General features: G+C 47.4%; 1 protein-coding gene across 1 annotated transcript in view; it reads left to right on the top strand.

Annotated features, from left to right (window-relative positions):
* The first annotated feature begins 684 nt into the window (after positions 1 to 684).
* Positions 685 to 19757, top strand: part of GAS6 (growth arrest specific 6) — a 44904-nt gene continuing 25831 nt past the window's right edge. The window contains exons 1-4 of the mRNA XM_016151958.2: positions 685 to 953; positions 1229 to 1395; positions 16979 to 17003; positions 18588 to 18650. Of these exons, the coding sequence (XP_016007444.2) occupies positions 875 to 953; positions 1229 to 1395; positions 16979 to 17003; positions 18588 to 18650 (334 nt within the window). The 5' untranslated portion in view covers positions 685 to 874. The remainder of the gene's footprint in view (positions 954 to 1228; positions 1396 to 16978; positions 17004 to 18587; positions 18651 to 19757) is intronic.

Here is a 19757-nt window from a genome sequence, read left to right on the forward strand (position 1 = left end):
GGTTTTGTTTGTTTGTGTGTATTTTGCCTGTGACTTTGCGAAATATTCCGGGAGGAGAGACAGAAAGTCTTGGTCTCCGCAAACAAGTACAATGTTGCTTTCAGCTTAAATATCCACTGGGAAACCTCAGGGTTTTCAATGTCATCATTATGGAAAATAGAAATTACAAAAGGAAATAATTTAATGTCATTCCTTGTAACCCCTACTGGGATTCAGTCTGGCTTCAGTTTATCTTTTCTTTGGTGGGTATTAAGTCTTGAGAAAACTGCCCAAGAATGAAGAATCCAGAAAGGACGTGGTAGATTTGTGTTGGGGGTGGTGGGGTGGCAAAGCGGCTTAAATCTGGTAAATAATCAAACCATAGTACCTGGTGTTATCTCTTCTTTCCCTCGCCTCATACGAATTAACACACTCCATCGCCGACTAGGGAGAAACTCCTTCTCTAGGACGCGCTAGTCGAAGCCAGCGTGTAAAGTCACCACGCCCCGATGACCTGTTTCCCTTTTCAATCTTTGATCTCCGCAGTGAAAACCCTCTCCCGAGCCCGGCGGCTGGTGGGAGCTGGCGGCCCCGCCCGCCCGGCGCGGCCCCGAGGCCAGTCCTGCCCCCGGCCGCGAGCCCCGCCCCGGCCACCCCCGGCAGCGCCGCCGCCTCCGCCCAGACCGGCCGCGAGCCCGAGGTGGTGCCGCCGCCGCCGCCGCCGCCGCCGGGATGTGACCTTCAGAACTGCCTGCACAGGATGACCGGAGCCACCGCCCCGCGGCGCCCGCGGCTCGCTGCGGCCTCCCGGGTGCTCTGACCGCGCGCGCTCCCGGCCGTAAGCCCGGCTCCCGTCCCCGGTCCCCGTCCCTGGCCCCTGGCCCCCGGCCTCGCCATGCCGCCGCCGCACGGGCCCGCGGCCACCCTGGGCACCGCGCTGCTGCTGCTCCTTCTGGCCTCGGACTCCGCTCACAGTGAGTACCACGCGGGGGCCGCGGCGCCGGCGGGATCAAGAGACCCTCCCCCGCCAAGACCCCGCTCTTCCCCGGGGCATGGGCAGCGCAAGTGCCCGCACCCCAATAGGTCCCCGTACGCCCCAACCCCGCGCGCGTGCGCCCCGCCACTGCATCCTTGGTCCCGCCGCTGAGAGAACGGAGTGTGCGGGGCCGGAATTGACAGCGTGTCCCCGCTGTCTCCCCGCTCTCTCGCCGCTCCTCCCCGCTTCGCCCTCCCGCCCGCGTCCGGGTAGCCGTGATGCTGCGGGCGCGCGAGGCAGCGCAGTTCCTGCGGCCCAGGCAGCGCCGCGCCTACCAGGTCTTCGAGGAGGCCAAGCAGGGCCACCTGGAGAGGGAGTGTATCGAGGAACTGTGCAGCAAGGAGGAGGCCCGGGAGGTGTTTGAGAACGACCCCGAAACGGTGAGCGCGGGGAACGCGCGCGCGGTTGCGGTGCTGGGAGAGTAGGGAGGCGGGGAAGGTGTGCGCCGGGGTCCTTGGGATTCCGCGGCCGGGCGGGACCGCCTTGCGTGGTGTTGGGCAGGGCAGCAAGGTCATCTCGCTGTCCCTGCAGCACTGCGTTTCTGGGGACAGCCATCCGTACGCGCCCTCGTGAGGAGCCCTCGGGCTCCTCTGGCACCTCAGACTTCCATTCTCTGAGGCTGCGGTGAGTCCTTCGTATGGGGGACCGTGCCGCGTCACACCCAGAACTCTTAAATACGGAGACATGGTGCTCAGGAATAGTGGAAGGGCAGGGATGTAGGGCAACTGGACCTTGCCCCACCCTCAAGCCTCCTCCACACCTTTTCAGCCCCTGTTCTCTAGGTGACCCCCAGGTGCTCTTGTTAGCTGGAGGCAGAAGCAGACTTTCAAGTGGGGTCCCGTTGAGACCCTGCAGTTCTTTTCGTGAGCAGGCCTCTGAAAGCAGCCACCTTAAAGGAAATATACAATATTTGACACTTCCACCAGAATGAAATGGAGGCTGTTTTTAAAATGTAAAAGAAATACCAGGGTTAAAAAAGACAAAAAACAAAAAACAAACAAACAAAAAAACCCCACAGCTTTCTACCTCCCCTCCCTCTTAGCTGGATTGGAAGTGAGGGCTGGGGCTGCCCAGGCTTCTTGATTGTCATGAAGGATGGAGGGTTTTTGCCTGAAAGAGGAATGGAAAGATGTGAGGGCTAGATTACTTGGCAGCAGCTGGTCCCAAAATATGATTATGGGAACAGTGCTAGAACATATATGGAAGGGGTTGCACAGGAAGGGAAATGGGGTCATGGGGACCTCAGCGTGAAAGTAGGAAAGGACACACACACACCCCAACCCCTTCCAGCAAGGTGCTCTCTTAGAAGCAGCTAGCCACTTCGGGAGCCTGATGGTGCTGACTCAGGACATATTTCTATTAATAATGTCCCCGTGAATGGGGAGTTCAGGACAGCTGACTGCAGGGAGCAGCCCAGGTGTGGACTTGGCGTCTGTGCAGGAGCTGTGTGATCTTAAGGGAGAGGAGTTGTATAAGAACATTTGTAGTGGGTATGACCTGTGGGACCTGTTGGAAGACCTAGGTGTTTATCTGTTCTGGGACAAATGACTTTGGAAAGTAGAAGGGATAGAAATGGGGTGGACTTGCATTATGTCACCTTGTGCCGTGAGGTCAGGGTGATTTCACAGCTGTTTTTGGTTCTACCAGATTTTTTTTTTCTTTTAAAGAATTCTTCTGGGAGAAAGTAAATGTCACATGCAATAAACGAATGGCTCCGTGTGACGGATGTAGGCTTCTTTTGGATTTATATTTATGATAGGTTGACTTGACAATCCCTTTTAGGTACCCTTTCTGAAAACAAGCTTTAAAACGATTGACTTCTTTTGTATAGTTCTCTCTGGCAAGGTTAATCGTTCCTGTAGCTGAGCTATGATAGGGTTATTTTCTCCAGTGTTACTGCCCTCGGTATCAATAACACGGTTTCAATCCTGTCATCAGGAGCAGTTTGTCAGCCTTTTCTTGCTGCACTATTTTCCCATTTCTTTAATGATGAAAATCCTGGTGGCCCAATGAATCATGCCCCTGCAGAGGATTTCTGAAGGTCCTAGCTGCAAGGCTGAGTGCTTGGCCACTCGAGGTCACTGCCCAGCTGCGGGATTCTGTGACAGGTGCAGTGTTCTCCATCTTCATGCCCTAACCTGGACATTTGCTTGTGCAGAAAGTGTGGGATGGGGCTTGCAAGTGACAAGAATTGAGAGCAACAAGGCTGCCAACCACCCAACCAACCCCTGTCCTGCCCCAGCCCCTCCTTGTCCAGGACATAAAAACCCTGACCTGGCTTTCCCTTGCTGTCTGGACATACTACACATTAACCATAGTGCCACTCTTCCCAGAATCTTAATCCCCTCTCTGATTTTAATTGCTTTTATGTTGTAATTTTAACTTTATTTGCAAATGTATGGAGTGAGGACAAGAAAAAGAAAGAAGTATTCACAGCCCCATAACTTTAGTGCAACCAGGCTACTTTTTTCGGGTGTCTGTGCAGGGACTTGGCGATTCCCCGTGCGGTCTTGGCTTCCCTCCCTTCCGAGGCACAGCTGAGATGCTTTAGTGCTGTGGGTGGGGGGGCTGTTCTCTCTCACAGCCTGGCCCCATCAGGGGTTTGTAAAACTCCTTTTCATATCAAAGCCTTCTGTAACTTTCCAGAACTCTGTCCTACTGCCCAACCCCACCCCCAAATAGTAATTATTTTTTCCGTTATTTATCAGCTTTCCAAGTTGGACTGGTTACCCCTGTGTCTTCCTTCCCAATGAGTTAGAATGCAAGTCTTTCATTTTAACTTGAACCTTGTATCTTGTGTAGACTGTTGTATAGACTATGTGCTGTGTTGTCTGGATTTGGCCTTTGGCGTGTTTTCCTTTTCCTTGAGAGGTGGTGTGGAATGCTGGGAGGAGCCAGGTTAGGGTTAGGGGTCAGGAGTCAGGGTTAAGGGTTATGGGACTGATTCGAATCCCAGCTGCTCCAGTAGATCAGTCTGTGTTTTCCACTCCATCCATCTCCTCTCTCTGGGGAGATCCATGTTCCCCGGAGGTGGGGAGACTCTTCAAACATAATTCATTGCAAACATATCTTAATAAAAACAGCACTTTTGGAAGAAGCAGTCCTATGAAATACCCAATGAGTTCCTCTGCTGCAAAAAGTTTGTGGCTCTCACTAGGAAATATTTTTTCCTTGCCTTCAAATGTAGCTCATTTTACATTTTTTTGATTGAGGTTGATGGAGTGATCCAGGATGATGAGCACTGACCTTGCTTAGTTCAAGAAGTTCCCAGGACCTGGCCATATGACTGTTACAAGACCTCGAGAGCCACAGTGTACTGATGTGAAAGGCTGCGCCAGAGTTTGGCATTTCTTGGACTATGATCACCTGATCCTCTCATGGGGTGCCAGTCCTCACAGGCCAGGGCCACCTTCGTGGTTGATTCCACCTGGCCCACCTTGCTATCTACCGGGTTAGGATGCTGGAAGCAGCTAGCCTATCCTCAATGTGTCTAGCCCAGTCGTAGTCACACAGCTGCCCAGCTTTGGTTCTGCCTTTGGTGGAGTTTGCAACACTGCTGTTTCCTGCTGGTAGAGAAGGCAGCACTACCTATCCCATTCCCATTCCTGGAGCTCTGGGGGCACCCTGATAGAGGAAGCCCCAGGGAGGGGTTGGGCGAGCTGGAGTAGGAACTTGGACACCTGGAGCCAGCTCTCTGGGCTGCAAACCTCCTTCCTGGAATTTGGGATTTGAAGGTTTGTGCTTGTTGAGCACATGCTGTGTGTTGGGTGTACTCTAGGTCTTTCTTTCTGACCTTTCCAAACGGGGTTGTGTTCTTTTGGGGAGGTAGGGAAGGCGCCTGACCTTCAAAACTCTTCTCCTTTCAGCAGGTAGCTGTTCCCACAGTATCTCTTCCTGATTCCTGATACCTGTGCTAGAAAGGTGCCTTCATGACTTTTAAGCATCCTGGCCACCTTCTTCCTTCCTAGTGGCAGATGATCTCCCACCCACATACTTTTGGGCTGTAGGAGAGTGTCCCCAGCCACCCATTGTTAGCACTATTAATGCCTGCCCCTTCTCTCCAAGGCCCACCGGGTGATTACATTCCCTCCTTATCTTGTTTCCTTTTATAGCATTATTCTTTCTTCCTGGCATTTCCCTCTTCCTTGTTTTTCCTGCTTCTAGGACCCTGAGTAGTCAATCCCCAGCTGTCTCTACAGGGGTTCTCTGCGTTCTTTTGAAAGCTCACTGAGGCTAGTTCAGCAGGGCGACCTTTCTACTTAAAATCTTTAAGGTGGGTGGGTTCGAAATGCCTTAAAGACATCATCTCGGTTATCATCTCTTGCTTCCAGGAAGGATTCTGGATAAAAGGACCCCACTCCCACTGCTGCCCAGGTATGTGTCACCACCTGGCAGCACCTGGTGCCTGACCCTGCAGCTGAGCTGCACTTGTTGGTAGGAAAAAAATTCTAGGCTGTAGGTTTTGACCCCACTACCTGGTTTAATCTGAGATACAAACAACAATATTTACAATATTTGCAACTGGCCAGTGGTGCACCCTGAGGACTTCACAGCAAGTACGACCATTGGCCTGTGCTGGAGTACATTTGTATTCACCCCTCACACCTTCATGTCTCTCTGTCTCTCTGTCTCTGTCTCTCTGTCTCTATCTCTGTCTCCCTTTGTCTCCACCCCCATCTTTTTCTCTTCCATCCTCACTCCCCATCCCACCAGCTCTCACAGGCCAAGTGGGAGGACCCAGCGGCGGTGATGGGTTCTCTACCTAGGAAGGTTTGGGGATACAGTGAGTTTCAGAGCCGCACTGCTGGCCATGTCTTGAACTGCATCTGCTCTCCAAAGACACCTGTCTTCCTGCAATCCCGGATTCTTTGGGGACAACTTGGAGAGGGGCACCCCCTACAGAGGTGAAAGCCCCTCCCTCAAGTCTTGCCTTTTTGGGGTGACCTAAGGGGTCTCATGAGAGCAGAAGTAGGACCTAGCAGGAGGGCGAAGGAGGAGGAGGAGCACCTTGTTACCCCCAGTGACTTGCCTCTGCAGTGCAGATTCCTTGGCCAGGGTGGTGACACTTTGGCTGTGACCTTCAGGACAGCTGCTGCCCACCAGCACCCCCTTGCCTCCATAACCTCCCCTCTGCCTGACAGCAGTCCCCCAGTACACACACACACACACACCTGTACACGCCCAGACACTCACGTAGACACAGTCACACACTCACACATCCACATATACACAGACACAGACTCAGACACATAACATGCATATGGACACACACGGAGGCGCTGGAACAGACATTGTGCCCACCCAGACACAAGGACACACACAGAGACACGCACAGTCACACCCCCCACACACATGCACAGACACTTGCCCATACTCATCTGTCTGTGAATTTGGGGTCCGTTGAGAAGTGAGCCCAGGTCCCTTGCCCTGTGCAGGCTCAGCCCCTGCTCCTTTCTTGGGGTTCAATCTCTAGGGGAGCATCTTGATCTCAGGCGAAGTAGCTCTGTTCCCACTGACCACTATGGGCCAAAGCCTCCCCTCCTGGGACCTCTCTCAGTTGGGCTTTTGCCACTCGAGGCCTGAGGAAGCCTGTCCCAGGGGCTGGGTCCCTGCATTGTTGTTCGACCGGTTGTGCCTTCTCCGGAGTTGGCTCCTGCACAGCTCCGAGGCCTGCAGACAGCTGGTTAGGCCAGGGCCAGCACCCGAAGGTTCCCAGAGCCAGGCTACCACTCCCCCAGGAGTGGGCCTTGAGCGAGAGACAAACCCTGTCTGGCTCACCTCACCCTGTCGCCTTTTATTGCCCCCGCACCTACCTGTATGTTTTTTTAATCCCAGGAGCCTGCAGGGACTGAGAGCCAGGCTCTCCAGCATAATAACAGGCCAGGCTCCATAAAGTACACCTCATCCCCGCCAGTGGGCTTAACATCTGCAGAAAACCAATTAAAGACATTTTGAAAAACACTGAACGTCTGCCTTTGTTATTTAGGAACAAAACACCCTTTTAAGAAGTTGATACTTACAGCCTGTTTCTTGAGATTCCGAGTGGCTAAGGCCAGGACATTCCAAGCGCGTCCCAGGTTATTAGGCTGCAATGCCACTGGCAGATGTCCGAATTTCTTCATGCTTCATTTTCCTTGTTTTCCTAAGGTCAAAATTAGGAGCTGTTTCCGTATTGCACAGAGTAGTTGCGGTTTGAGGGTTGGTATTTGATGTTGGAAATACTCTGTGCCTCTTCAATGGTTATTATAGTCCAGTGATTTCATTGTAAACTTGGTGCATGTGCTCATAAATTGTGACCCTGACAGAGTAGTTCATTAAAAGCTTTAAATTGATTTTTAAAGCAGAGTTGGAAATGGAAGAAGTTGAGAATGGCATCGGTTCTTTATTTCCCTCTGACAAAAGCACTGAACTGCTTTGATTGATTACATTGATTAAAAATATAATATTCAAGATAGATAGTACTATGTTACTATCATACTTGTTATTATCATACTTACTTTCTTGGACTTTTTTGTTTCGAATTGTAGGTGAAATTCATTTCTTTCTAGTGTTAGTGCCATGATAATAAAATACACTTTTTTCCCTCTATCCCCCAAACCTGCCATCTAGACCTAGTTTTGTGAGAACCTCCTCTCGAAGCCTTGCACTGCATGAGAATCACAGCTGGGCTCAGCCAGCTCCTGGGGTCAACCTTGCCCTGGTCGCTGCTGCGGCCGCACACTCAGCCACACAGGGAGGGGCCCCGCTGAGGCCGGGCTGGGACCATCTGCTCAGGATGGCTGATGTGACTGGTGGTTACAGGTGCAGCCTCCCTGAGACCCTCTGCTGTGGACACACATTTCTTTAGCACGATGCTTCACAGTGAAATGGAAGAACACTTAGGAGTTTCCTGTTAACAGTTGTTAGGGGGCCCATGAAGGAATATGTGTTTGTGCTTCCCACATGCCTCATTGGGTAGCAAACTTTTCAGCTTCAAAGGCAAATCCACTGTTTGTGATGCCAGACTTTGTTGCCTGAGTCTGCAGCGTGTACTTGCCGCAGCTAGTCATCAGACGCGTTCTCGAGTTATTCCTTGTCTGTATCACGCTTATCCTTGACTGGATGCGTATTAATCACTTGCGCACTATGACTTAGTATGGATCCAGAGAGACACAAAAATGTACTTAAACTTCCCTTTCATGAGCCAGAAACGAACAAGAATTTTGCAATAATATCTGTGGCACTCTCGTGAAACTGAGGCCCAGGAATCCAAGGACTTGCTCAAGTTTGCTCTTTAGTGGGAGGACTCAGATGGGAACTCAGGTCCCCAAACTCCAAGTTTAACATATAAACACTGAGGTGATTGAAATTTTCCAAAGGTGAGTGTGGGTCCAAAGGAAGTGTCTACATCACCCATTAGATGGTGATGCCCGGAGAAAAGTACCTTTGCCCAAATGGCTGTCCCAGATTCCATGATGTTTTAACTGCTAAATTTTTATTTTGATTTCTATTTAGTATTTTATTTTGCTGTTTTATATAATGAGAAAATACATTATTTTGCTTTTCCAGAAGAAATATAAAAAGAGAAGCGTAACCTTGCATTTGTGATGTGAGCGTGTCTTCGCTGGTACCTGTTCAGTTTCCTTAAAGTGACCGAGTTCTCTTGCAGCCCAGCCCTGTGCCCTCCAGGGGGTGGAAGGGGAGGGCAGGTGGTCATGGGGGGCTTGCTCCACTCACCACCGGCAAGCCTGCAGGCTACGGGTGGTCGCCGACGATGTTTCCCACCCCACTGCACTCTCCTCTTCTCCTTTCCTTGTCTCTCTCTTCCTCCCTCATACTGACTTCTTTCCTCCTTCCCCATTTTGGTCAATGTTGCTGTTCAGCCTCTCAAGCCTTGAGTGAAAGTCTAAAGTCCTCACTGCTCCTCCATTCCCTTACATCAGTGCTCGTAACCAGTGGCTTTGTCTTAAGGCCTCCTCCCATGGCCTCTCTCCCCGTTATCACTTCCACGATGGCCCACTGCCATCCCTGTACAGTTCCCTAACTCTCCTCTGTCTGTCTCCGTTCATGCCGCCAAGTGATTGAACATAGTCTCTTCCTTGCAAGCTTTGGGATCAAACCCAAACCTCCCAGCCGGGCCTGTCGAGGCATCGTGCCCTCTCCCAGAACCTGAGATCACACAAGCTTCTTCCCTGCCCAGAACAGACTGGATTTCTCACTCTGTTCCTTTGCTCCAGCCAAGCTCATTGTTGAATGAATTCTACTCACCAACACTGTGCTTGGGGATTTTAGGGACGTGATCTTTGATTCTGGCAGATGGACAGCATTTGAATCTCAGGCTGGCTGCTGTGCAGCCAGGCAACTGCTGGAGCTCTCCAGGTCTCAGCTGCCACTTGTCAGTTGGAGACGGGAGCATCTGCTTTATGTGACTCCATGAGGATGACATAAGCGAAGGAGGGTTCAGTTGTTTCTCTACTGCTTCCATAACAAATCAGCACAAGCTTACAGTTCTGAAGGTCCGAAGTCTGAAATGGGTCTCCCAGGGCCAAAATCAAGGTGCCTACCAGGCTGTTTCCTTCTGGAGGATCCAGGGGAGAATCCAGTCCCGCCTTCTCAGCTTCTAGAGGCACCATGTTCCCTGGCTCGCAGCCCTTCCTCCACCTTCATAGTCATCAGGGTCAGCAATTCTTTTCATGCTGCTGTTTCTGGTTCTCTCTCTGCCTTCCTTTTTCACATGTAAGGACAGCTTAGCTATAGTTTAAACAAAGTTCTGTTGGTTCACCAATGTAACTCTCATTTCCCCAGTAAGAACGTGGTTGGCCTAACAGGCAGGGCCCACCACTAAGCCTGTCTCTAGTGAGTGCTTAGTTGATTTTCTCTCCTACCTGAGAGCGCATCTTCCTCACTCAGTGAGTGACATCGCTGCTTTTGGCCTTGAGAACCAAGGAGTTTGCTGAGCAAAGCTGTTGATGATCATCCAGTACTGTGGAAAGTGAGACAGTGAGAGCCCCACATCCTTTTGAGGCCTTTGCCAGGAGAGCACATGTACAGGAAGAGAGGTCATTGAAAGTGACTCCACTTAAAAACAAGGCCACATTACACAGCAAGTATGAAAATGAATCTTGAGAAATAACGCGGTCAATTATAAAAACAGATTTAGTCCATCTCATGCTTTATAAAATTTAGATTATAAATGTAATTAGGCACTAAATTTTTAGAACAAAGACGGATTGAAGTAAGAATTTGGGGAAGAGCAGGGCATACTTTTTCCAAAAACAATAATGATTTTTAGAAAGCCAGCATTCTTCTTACTATAGATTCTTACTATAGATTTTTTTTTTTTTTTTACAAAAAGTGTGTAATGGCTTCATTCATATTCCTACGGGCCTTTCTTAATCCTTATGTAATCAGGTTATTCTCTTGAAACAGTCACTCTATGACATTTTTGGCCTTTCTTTCTCTTCTTTAATGTTAATTGGCCTAAACCCTTAGTTATCAGTGCCTATACAGTGGAGGGTTTCCCAAAACATTCTTATGGATTCAGAAATCTTGACTCTTGGTAGATTTATGATTTTACTTTGTTGATCATTATAGTTCTGTTTGCACTAATTTGTCAAATTCAACTTGCCTTATACTTTTGGCTGTATAAATTTGAAAAATGGAAAGAGATAGAAGTTTCTTTCTTTCTCACGTAAAAGGCAGGTTGACTAGGGCTGCCCACTCGTGCCTGGGGAGTAACATTACTTATTTGTTGTGTTCTGCTGTACTGGCATGTGGCCTTTGTCTTTAAGGTTTCCTCACACACCAAACAAGATGCTGGAGCACCAGCCATCACATGTGCATTCCAGTAAAGAGGGTAAAGAAGCAAAGCCCTTTTCCTTTTAACTCTCTTTACTCAGTTTCATACTCTGCTCATATCTCATTGGTTAAAAGTCATGTGGCCACCCCTACTTGCAAGGGAGGCTAGGAATGCAGTCTTATAGCCGGGTGCATTACAGCTCTAAATAAACCCAGAGTTCTCTTACTTAGGGTAAAAGGAATATTGGGGACATTAGATGGCAACTACAAATCTCTGCCATGGGGAAGAGGTATTTGGGGGCAAACGTATTTTATGAGGTTAATTCCCATGAATATGTTCATGCTTGATGATAGACACTATAATTAGCCATGTCAGAGAGGTTTTGCATAACACATCTCTCACACAGGTCTTTTCAACTGCTCCCACACAACCTGTGCTCTACTTTTTAATGCAGTACTTGGTGGAGGGACCAGCCCTCCCCTTCGCTTCCCTATTGCCCCACAGCTGGGCACATGCAGTCATCTGTCAGCCTGCAGCTGGCGATGAGGGAAGGGCCTCCGCCCTTGTCTCATAGGCCCAGCTGTTGCTGGAGAGGAGCTTGAGGACTTTGCTCTGCCTCCTTGCAGTTGAGGTGCACTTGAGTGCCCATAGCAGGTGAAAAGCAGATATGCGTAGCACAGAGGGATGATGCCGTGGACAGGTACAACTGCAGGGAGCATGGTCATTGGCATAGAGCAAGGGGACCAAAGTCTCCGTGTCCCCAAGAGCCACTGCTGCTCATCCCAGGGCCCTGAGCATCCGGAAGAGCACATATCAACTTATGTTGGTTAGACATGTTTACATTTTGTCCTAAAACTGGTTATGAAAAGGACCTGGAAAACTTGACTTTCTGGTGGTCTGTAGCCACTTCCTGAAGGCCCCGCTGGTTCAAGACCCTGTTCCTGTCACACTCTGTGTGTTGGGTACAAGGGGATGGCCATGGGAAGGAGGGGGTGCCTGCAGCTTTTAAATGCACAGAGTGTGCACAGCTGCAGCTGGCCCCTGGAGTCGGTGACAGGGGCTGCTTCCAGCTGTCATCTCTGCAACTCAGTGATAACACCCAGGGTTTCGGTCAGCAAGAGCGCCAACAACAGACGTGTACTTCAGTGTCCAAGGAATGAGGAGAAACACAATGGCCTTGCTCTGTGTCTCTGAGGCATGCCCCCTTGCGGGCTGGCCCAAGGTTCCCTGATCTGTGACATGGGCTGGGGGACCCTAGTGGCTCCTGTCCTCAGAAGGTGTCCCGCGAGGGAAGTGGCATTCATGTTTCTTCTGTCTTGTGGAGTGCTTAGGCCGGCACCCGATTTGGAGAATATTAGGAAATGAATTTGAGAGGAAGGAAAGAAGCATTTGTATGAGCCATGCAGAGAAACATGTGCAGAGCTGAGCAATGCCAGCCTCAGGGATTAAGAACCCTTAGGCATCCATGGCCAGGACCGAGGGAGCCTCTGCTTGTCCATCTGTACGAAGAAATGCCTTCGAGGGCCGTTCTGAAAATAGCAAGACTGTGACTGCGAGTTCATCAAGCTCTTAGAAAGCAAAAACTTCAGGAAAGGCCATTCAAGCTGACATGACTTAGACAAGCTTTTCTCATAGAAGTCAAGTGTGCTAGCAAGACACTCTTATGATCAAGGGATTAGTGAATTCTTTTAACTGTTTCCCATAGAAAACACCTTATGTATGCATCCTGTCAAAATGCAAAGTTACTGTGATACCTAAGTCTCAGCCTGCTTTGTCTAATAGTATAAAGATTCTGGGAAACAAAATTTTGGGCAGTTATTTGTTAAAGGACTTAATAAATTCTTAGTTTACTGTTTGAAAAATGACCGCCATTTGTTATAATGTAAGGTATGAGTCCTGTTATACTGTGTAAATCTAGATCGCAGTCTTAGATATTCCACGCCAAAACGAATTATGCCGAATGACGTGGATGTGCTTGCAAAGCGGATTCCATGTTGATTAACACAGTGGAGTCTCATAGCAGTGCTGGGAGCGAGCATTCCTTGAATCCATTTATGCGTCAAAAGGCAGGAATTGAGGGCAGCTTATAAAGGTAGATGGCGGCATCAGGGTGAAAGCTGTCTTTCATCCCATTGTTTCACTCCGTGCGGTAGAGACATTGCCACCTCTGAAGTGCTGAAAGAATTAGATTTGTACCTAAAGGTATTGAGCAGCCCCAAGTTCTAGAACCTTCCCAGCTACATGTGGTCTTTATTTATAAGCTGTGTGAGGGTGACTGTCATCAATTCTACACTGAGCCTAGGTGATACTTCCATCTTGATAAGGTATATTTCCATAGATTGGGCTCATGTGATTTTTGACCATTTTTTGGAATCTGTCCTCAGAACCTTGAGTTTGATGGAGAGACCCTCCCCAAGCCTCAGAGGAGACTCAGGGAAAGAGCCCACAGTGGGGCCTAAAGAAGGGGTTCTGGAGCTGTGGGCTGGGCAGGCTGCCTGTGAGGAGGCTTGCACAGAGTCCCCAGCTGCTTCTGGAGCTGGATTCTAGAACTTATCACCCTGCATTAGGGGTGCCAGTAGGTGGCTGGGTCAACAGTCCTCGGCGATTCTGCTGGTGAGGAGAATGGGTAGCTTCCCTGCTGCTCTTGACCTTTGCCATGGTGGGGGGTGTGCTGTGAGCACACAGACCCCACCACCACGCAGATAGGTCCTGGTGGTCAGTGCAGGGCAGAGGCTGGTGGGAAGTTCTAAACACAAACAGGAATTCTCAACTATTTCACCAGCCTTGTTCTCCTTTCCTGCTTTGCCCGTATTAGTGAGGCGACCATCTGGGTGTCAGAATAATTAGGGAGCAGACAGAGGAGGTTGGTTCATTGAAAAACACTTTCATTGTTTCTAAACAAATTGCCGGGCCTCATTTTAGACTCAAGTAAACCAAGCCTGTCCTTGGACTCAGCTCCTTGGAGGCACGTTGGGCAGAGGCTTCTCGTGTTTACAAAACCACAGGAACAGGAGTGCAGTAGGATGGCATCTGAGGAGGAGGCTGGATTTGTTGTTGTTGCTGAGCTGAACTCCACTTACACCGGTTGTTCCCTAGCAGAGGACTCCCGGCCAAGACCGGTGCCCTGAGCCTGCAGAGCCAGGCGTTCTCCCACGGGTGTGGTGTGGACTTTGCATGAAGGATGCTTCTCTCATGGCAGTCTCTGCTAGTAATGGTGCCAGCTTAATTGTTGAGTCTTATGTGTACTGTGTCTGTCACCATCTGGAAGGGTAGGGCCCTTGGAGTGAACAGCAGAAGAAAAGTTAGCTAAATGTCAGTTAACTGTAAAGACCCACGTTTTAAAAATGTGCTGGCAGTTTGTAAGCCTGAGGAACCATCATACCAATACTTTCATATTTTGAAAGAGACGTGCCGAAAGCATTGACTTAGTTACTTTCCTCAGGTGCTTATCTATGTTATAAATAAAATTAAGAATCTGGTGCTTTTGGTGACAGATGATTATTAGGCTTAGTGTGGTATCACATGGTATGATATACAAATGTTGAATCATTATACCGTGCACTTGAAATTAATGTAATATTATATGGCAATTATATAATATTTATAAAAATCCAGTGCTTTGTCCAACTCAGGAAAAATTGTAGGACCCTGTGTTTGCCTGCTCATTCATTCATCTACCATCCATTCACACATTCGTTCATCTATCCGTTCGTTCACTCATTCTTCCATCCATTCATTTATTCTTTCAGGTATCCATTCATTCATCCATCCATTATCCATCCAGGAGTTCAGTGATGTCTCCTGAAAGCCTTCTGGGGTTGGTCAGCACCCGGCTGGGTAGATAAATATTGTCCTTCCCCTCTGGGAGCTTCAGATCACAGTTTAGTGGCCTGAGGTTTTGCTTACTTCCTTCTATCTTTAGCTGTTTAAGTGAAACAGGCAAATCCCCGAGAAAAACATGATTGCCAGGTGGCAAATGGCTCCATTTCCAGCCCAGGTAGTCCCTGCCTCCTGCTGGTCTGCCTGTCCCCTGCTCCTGGCCCTCACACAACCCCATAACCCAGGCCTTGCTCTTCGTGGGATAGAGAAGACAGGCGGTAAGCACGTATGTGACCGATCCTTGGTTCTGAATCTGACCATCTGAACCGTGGCCTCTGCTCTCTGGATCCCCATGGGGTACTGCTCATGAGAGTCACCCTGGCTCTCTGGGCCTCAGGCTGAGATATATGACCTGACCAACTTGTGATGCAGATGGGACTGGCTCTGTGTCCTGTGTTAGGTGCCTTTATTCAGGGTGATTTCCACAGGCCTGCCTATTCGGTCAGAACTTTGAAAGACAATTAGAAATGTCTCTCTTGGGAGCGTGTGTAGCATTTTTAGGTGTATTCATCTTAGCTTTGCTTTTATTCAGGGTCACCATCTCTCCTCCAGGCAAATTAGCACAAGCTTTCCTGTACCCCAAAATAAATTAAATACACAAATTAAGACAAATTGTCACCAGGTTATGACTCTGTGCTTTCAGAAACCATATTCTTATAGGTGTGGTAACTGAAGAGAGATGAATATAGTTTTCCTATTAATATTACTTTTATGCATAACTGTAAACTGGTCATGATTTTGAAAAATGTAATATGCCTTTCTAGAAAATTGTGGAAGGTAACGTTATATATAATTGGATACTTTACTCATAGTTTTCCATTGTCTTCAATCCTTTCTTAGTCTAATTCTTGGTTTCCTAAATCTGAGCGGACACCTTTTGCATGCATTCTAAATATTTTATTGCAGAACCAAAGCCCTTCCCTTTATGGCGAAGCCCCGTGGTTTTGTTCTCTCTCTTAACCCAGAAAGAGGTCACTATTTGCTTGCACTCAGTGAAGGAGAAAGCAACCCGTCCTCCACCCTCTGCTTGGGGAAGTTTCATCAGAGTGCACCTGGCCTTGCCTGTCTTTCCTGTGCTCAGAATTGGCCAATCCATGACCTAAAGCAAGAGAAAGAAATGAAACCAGTATGTCAGAGGCCTCTGAATGCTGGCGACAGGGATGGGGGGTAGTCCCCCTCCCTGACTTTATAACTCTGACTTCCAAACCTGATGTCTTGGTCACGTTTGCACTGAATGTCACCTTAGCAGCTGTCGCACAAGCTGAAACACCAAACTTGCTCTGACCGTTACCAGCCATCCACGCTCTTTTGGGATGACGTGTGCCTAGGAGGGTCCTTTTCAGTTTCATGACCTCAGTCAAATTCCACCACCCATGTGGAGCCTCGGTTTCCTCATTCATGATAATGGGTTAATTAAAAAGACCTTCCTTGGAGGTGGTTGTGAGAACCAAACAAGATAATGTAAAAGTATGGAACAGTACCATCATGCAGTTGACACCCGACATCCAGTGGCTGCCATTGCTGACTCACTCTTTTCCATTAAGGGAAATAATTAGGGCCAAACTGCTCCACGACTGGCCCTAATGGGGAGATCAGAGTGGACACTGGTGGGAACTTCTTTAACCAGCCCATGGCCTGGAGTCTGTGGCTGGGGCCAAATGATTCTGCAGGGCTTCTCAGCTGGTCCCTGTTCCTGGCCAAGATAGGGCAGGTAGTTCTATTTGATAGTTTCGTGTACAGTGCAGACCTCTTAATTTGCATTCATGGATAACAAGACCCCTTGCTTATACTCTCCATACCTCGTCCAGAACCACTTTGTTTTATAAATACAGTAAATGCAAATCAGTACCTATGTGCTGATAGTCACACAAAGGTCTCCACTTTTCTTCTACATCAACAAAGGATTAAGACTTGTTTTTTACTTGCAGTATTTCTCATCCCTCTACAAGATACTTTGAATGGCACTTTCTAAGTCACTATAAATGGCATCTCTGTTACTGGTTACAGAAAGTGTGTTGCTGGCTTTGCAAACATCATCCTGCAGAAGCCACCTGGACTGACCCTTCTCGCTTCCTTTCCTCGTGCCACGGGTTGAAGGCAGGAAGTGGCTTTCTGGGTGGTTATCACCCTGCCGGCCCTGTTACTGAGCCAGCTGTGGATACATTCTCCACCATCCTCAAACACCTGCTTCCCCAAGACTCTGTTCTTATCTGTTGGGGAAGAAAGGAGAGGTTTGATTAACCAACTGCTATGTAGGAAGGCTCGTATTGTGCCAGTAAACTGTTACCCTTTTTCTTTTTCTGCAGGAATATTTTTATCCAAGATACTTAGGTAAGTTTAAATCACTGCCTCCTTTAGTTGTCATAAAAGCATAACTGGGAGATATGTGTTACATGTCAGAGAAGCAATTGGTCAAAACTTCATTACCAAGTTGTTCCTGGAGGGAAGGTTGCTTAATCACACAGTGAGTTTGAAACTATCCAGAGCATGCAGGTCAAAACACTTGTTTGTGTGTGTGTGTGTTTACTGTAATAATCCATGTTAACCTCAATCCAATGCCATTATTTGCAAACCTCTTCTCTGCTCTGAGTCTAGGCTTAGCTCATTATTTAGAAATATGATTTATTTAGTAATTCTCAGGCTTTTTGATCTCAGGACTCTACACTTCTGAAATCATTGAGGGTGCCAAAGAGCTTTTATTCATGTGAGCTGTATTTATTAAACTTTATCAAACTATTAGTTAAAACTGAGAACATTAAAAAATGTTTTTGTTTAATTCGAACAATAGGAATGTACAAGCAAACACTCTCCTGGCCATTGAGCAGTGATGTCATTGTGTGTAGGGTGGCCTCTGGAAAATTCTACTATTCACTCAGGCGAGAATGAGAATAAAAAGGCAAATGACAGCTGAGTCTTATCAGGACAATGGCATTGACCTCCCAGAAGACCTGAAAGAGGCCCTAGATTCCCTTGAGAAGAGCTTGTTTAATTAATACTGTTTTAAGATTTCTTTTGAATGCATTTCACTTATAACAAGAGAAATATATTCCAGGATCTCTCTTTTTGTAAATTTTGAAAAGTACATGTAAGCAAAATTTCAATTGACTTTATATCCTCTTAGACCCTCTTCTCTGGCTCCATATCTGGCAACAAGTAATTGTCCTTCAAATGCTGGGAATCTGCCCACTTCCAATCTCAGGCCTCATTTCTGGGTATGTGGAGTTGGTTTTCTGAGGCAAAGGATGACCAGTCATCCCATGAGCCCACCCTCTTAGGACTGTCTTTTGCCAGTGTCAGTGTCCTCGTAGGCATGAGAAACAGTTGGGACCTATGGTAGGACTAGACGAAGTAGCTCAGCATCCATTCTGCACAAGTTCAACTTGCAGATTCTTCTGGGATGTATGTGCTGAACATACCAAGCTTCCCCCCAAACTTCCATGTCCGTGTGGAATATCCGTTATCACTCTGTGTCTGTCTAGCATGTCAGACAGTGTGGAGGGAGCTCTCTCCAAAGCAGATTGACTCAAATTAAGGGTATTGTTTACAAACAGGGGTCAACTTGAAATGGAAGTTTAAGTTTAAACAGTCAGAAAACTTATCGAATATTATAAATGATTCTTCTGTAGAATAGCAGAAGGAACCCACTGGAGAAGCTGCAGGTTGTGTGTGTAACACTCTTTGGCTATAGGATCTGCCATTTTGGTGGAGACACTTTCCTGTTGATCAGTATCAAAATGTTTTGTTAAAGTGTATTAACAAAAGCTAAACTGTGTTATTGCCAGAGGACTGTAGCACTCCAGTAAATATGAATAATCTACATCCCCAAAGGTGTCTAAGAGACCATACTGCTAGTTCCAAAGTCTGTTCTGACTCCTGTGATTGAAGAATGACACACCATCTGTTTCTCTCTTGCAGAGTGCATTAATGAATATGGATCTCCATACACAAAACACCCAGATTTTGTTAAATGCGTTCAAAGTAAGTATGTCTCCTTCCTGTCTTCCTCAAAGCCCTTTGAGTTTGGATAACTTTAAGCTTCGTTGTGGTTTTCAGGGGGGTCTTGAATATTTCCATTATCTTGAAGGGCTGTAGCACCTGCCTGAGGTCTGCTCCCTTGTCACCGAACTTTCTTTTTTATGCAGGTATGTTTTGGTTTTAAATAGCAAGAAATGCAAATGATATGAGATTTAAACTTTTACAAGGACACGATGCAAAAGCATATCCTTGGCCCTGGCTCTTTGTCAACCAATTAAGTTCTCTTTCCCAGAGGCCACCACCGTTACCAGTTCTAACAATATTCTTAAGCCTGTAAACATATATACGATATCTTTATTTTTTACATAAAAGGTTGCTTACCTTATATATGACCTGACCCTGCTTTTGCCACCCTAGATACCGTGGATACCTTCCGTATCAGTGCATACAGAGCTACACACGCATGTTCACGTCAACATTTACAGTTGGTAGGAAGCGTAATTTGCTGGACCGATGTGTATTAGCAGACTTCTAAGCTGTTTCCATTTTTATTATTACAAACAAAGCCAGAGTGATATCCAGGTAGAATTGTCACTTCTCACATATCTAGGGATACCTACAGAATAAATTCCTAGGGATGCTATTGCAGAGTCAAACCTATGGTCATTTTTCATTTTGATACAGACTACCCCTAATTATTCCCCAAGCAGTGGATGAGCAGGAGTGCTTGCTCCCCACACCTTTGCCAATCTAATGTATTTTTTCAACTTTTTGATCTCTTCCAATGTAAACGGCAAATAAATTACATTTTATTTTATTTTATTCAGCCCCATCAGTTTCTGTTTTCTTTACTAATGAGCGAAGCTGAGCATCATGTTTATTTCTTCTGTGAATGATTCGTTCACATCGTTTGCCTATTTTTCTCAATTCATAGGAGCTCTTTATTAGATTTTGTAAGTTTGCCATTTGTACAAACAGTAGCAAAATTTTTCCTCAGCTCATAATGCATCCTTTTTTATTATTAACGTCATTTTAAATTATCATATAGTAAAATTGACGCTTTTGGTGTCCTGTTGCATGAATTGTAACCCATGCATAACACTGTATCAC

This window comes from Rousettus aegyptiacus, unplaced genomic scaffold (genome assembly GCF_014176215.1).
Source record: "Rousettus aegyptiacus isolate mRouAeg1 unplaced genomic scaffold, mRouAeg1.p scaffold_m13_p_11, whole genome shotgun sequence".
Lineage (NCBI taxonomy): Eukaryota > Metazoa > Chordata > Mammalia > Chiroptera > Pteropodidae > Rousettus > Rousettus aegyptiacus.